Below are 2,832 nucleotides of genomic sequence, written 5' to 3' on the forward strand. Positions count from 1 at the left end.
GGGCTCGGGGCGGTCCCTGGGGGGTGAAGGGCCCTCAGCCGGGCTGGCCCCCAGTAGTCTCTCTCTCTCCAGGCGGGTTGTCTCCTCGCTGGGGCGGTTGTCCACCCGCAGGAGGCTCACCACGTTCTGCCCTTCGGAGCTGGCCTTGGACACCGTTGTGCTCCTGCTGGGCTGCCGGGCACAGGAAGTGCGTGTTGATGGGGGGTGCCCCCCGCCGGGAGTGTCCCTCTCTGCCTTAGAGCTGCCAGCCAACCCCCACCCCCACCCCAGGGCCCTCACACAGGTGTGCACAGCCCTTAGCTGGGCCAAACATGGAGAACAACAGCCTGCGAGGTAGCGGGTGCTTCCTCTGTGCCGGGCCCGGCTCTGAGTCCTTGGCATTGATTCACCCTCAACAATCCCAGGTCACAGTAGCACCTCCCGTGTGACCTTATGTGACACATAATGTGACACAGTAGCACCTCCCGTGTGACACATAAGGACACAGAGGCTCAGGGGAGGCACGCCACTTGCTCGGGTTATGCCATTAGGAAGCGTCTGTGTCAGAACGCGACCCCTGACTGTCCCACTCCAGAAGACTAAATGCCAGGCCCACTACTACCTGGAAGCCCTCCCGGGGCACCGGGCACTGGGCACCAGGCCAGCGACATTGTGGGAATGAACCCCATTCACTGGAGTCCCTTTACATCCAAGAGCCTGGCCCTGCACCTTCTCAGCTTCCCGTACCCCAGCACTGGCCCAAAGGAGGGTGCCAGGGAAGGCCCCCACCCCCACCCCAGTGGTGTGGTTGTGTCAGGGGTAAGGTTTGCACGGTTTGCATGGCACACCGTGAGCACTGACAAAAGGGGCGTGAAGGCACACTCACTATTGTGCGGCAACCCAGCGCGACAGGGCATGGGCCTGGCGGTCATACAAACCAGGACACAGATCTAAATGGGTTGCTGGCCAACTGCGTGGCCTTGCCTCTGTGGGCCCCTGCGCTTCCTCTCCCGTGAACGGGGACAGCAGTGCCCACGTCTGAGCACGGAGAGGACTCCGGAAGGCTCAGAGCCAGCGGCCCAAGGCAGAGGAGATGCCGGGCCATGGTGCGTGGGTTGGCTTTTTAAAATTCCTATTCTTGCTTCCTTAGCCCTCACACCTCCAAGGACCCGAAGGAGTCACGAAGAAAGTGGGGAAGGAAACACCGCTTCCTTCTGGCACCCAGTGTGGCCCACACCAACCCCCCCGGCTGGCAGGCCCGTCTGGAAGTCCCCATCAACCAGAGCCAGGAGCAGGAGGCTGCTGAGGGGGCAGGGGGGAGGGCTGAGACCTCCAGCCAGGCCCCCTGTGCTTACAAGCCCCGAGGTGGGGCAGACCCAGCCTGAGTCTGTGGTCTGGGGAGTGCATGTCCTGGCCTCCAGGTCTTGGCAAGAGAAGGAGGGTGATTTAGGGACAAGCTGCTGGTTCGGAGGGGTAAGGGAGGGGCTTCTTACTGTGGGATTCTTCCTGGGCCTGGAATCTGCATAAACAAACAAAAAGAGTCATGATTTCACCTCTGAGACCCCAGCAGCCTCCACCCCACCCCCAGCAGTTAGGGGTGCTGAGCTCCACCCAGGAGGGCAGGCCTTGGTCTGGAGAGTCAGCAACCCCACCTGCAGGCCCCTGAGTCTCAGGGCCAGCCTCCCCAGAGGGAGTCACTGGGGTCGGCAGCTCTGAGGAACCACAGTCCGCTGTCCTCTCTCACTCCAAGTGGACTCAGGAGACTCACCCATGGGCCTACCGGATGCCCGTGGTGGGGCGGTACCACCGAGAGGCCCCTCCCAAACAGGGCCTCGGAGGCTTCTGTGGAGTCAGAAGAGAGTCTGCTCACCCCAACTCCATCTGCGACCTCCAGGGCCTGAGGGGCCCAGAGCCTCCAAGGGTCATGCAGAACTCAAAGGAAGGACCTCACACCACAGGTGACAGAGAAAGGGTAGAGCCTGGGGACCTCAGCTGAACCCTGTGTCCAAACACACCCAAGACACACCAGGTGTGTCTGGACACACCTGGGACTTTTGGGGCTCCAGCCAGCCTGGTTTTGATTTTCTAGTACTTCGCACAGCTTCACAGTCACCCCACTTCCCTCGCCCTGCCTGGGGCCAGGGATTCTTAGGGCCCAGTTTTTATCTTCCCATCCCCAGCCCCACCCTCCACTCAATTTTTCCTTCATAGTAAATAGGATGCCAGGTCAGGGCCAAGTATATAGGACAGTTAACTGTGGCCCACTGGCCACCGGAGAACGCTGAAGATGGTGCCCAGCTGCCTAGTGGATCCAAGAGCAAAATCGACTGCCGTCACGCAGGGTCTTCACAAGACATGCAGAATCTAACAGCCCCCACGAGTCTGAGGGGTAGAGTCTGAGAGGGTTTGGTTAGGTGTACGCGGCTGGCTACCACCCCTCGGGAGAGCGATGAGGGAGTCTGCACGGGTGGAGAGCGTTAGTCTCGGAAACCCACAGGGGCGGCGCTACGCTGCTCTCTAGGGTCACTGTGAGTTGGAATCAACTTGAAGGCAGTGAGTGAAATTATTTCCATTTTCAGTATTTTCTGCTTTTTATCCCATTAAGGTTTTTACTATGTTTTGTCTAGTTACTGAGTCTTTTTGCTTTTTGTTGTTGCCTGTTTGCTTCCTGTTTGTGTTTTGTAAGATGTTCTGAACATAAAATCCAGGATGGGCAGATCTATGACACAGGAACTGGGCTGCTAATTGCCTAGGGGCTCGGCGATGGAGGACGGAAACGGGGAGCCAAACAATGGGGCTGAGAAGAAAGCGTGCTGAAATTGTAGTGACAACCACACCCGTATCCTTAACGTC

General features: G+C 58.9%; 1 protein-coding gene across 1 annotated transcript in view; it reads right to left on the bottom strand.

The window, feature by feature from the left end:
- The window catches only part of TNFRSF8 (TNF receptor superfamily member 8), a 92,157-nt gene that overhangs the window by 5,906 nt on the left and 83,419 nt on the right, over positions 1-2,832 (bottom strand). The window contains exons 15-16 of the mRNA XM_045299197.1: positions 1,473-1,498; positions 33-171 (exon numbers count right to left, since the gene is read on the bottom strand). Of these exons, the coding sequence (XP_045155132.1) occupies positions 33-171; positions 1,473-1,498 (165 nt within the window). The remainder of the gene's footprint in view (positions 1-32; positions 172-1,472; positions 1,499-2,832) is intronic.

This window comes from Echinops telfairi, unplaced genomic scaffold (genome assembly GCF_000313985.2).
Source record: "Echinops telfairi isolate 266 unplaced genomic scaffold, ASM31398v2 ScPeMD7_7457;HRSCAF=8495, whole genome shotgun sequence".
In the NCBI taxonomy this organism is placed as follows: Eukaryota; Metazoa; Chordata; class Mammalia; order Afrosoricida; family Tenrecidae; genus Echinops; species Echinops telfairi.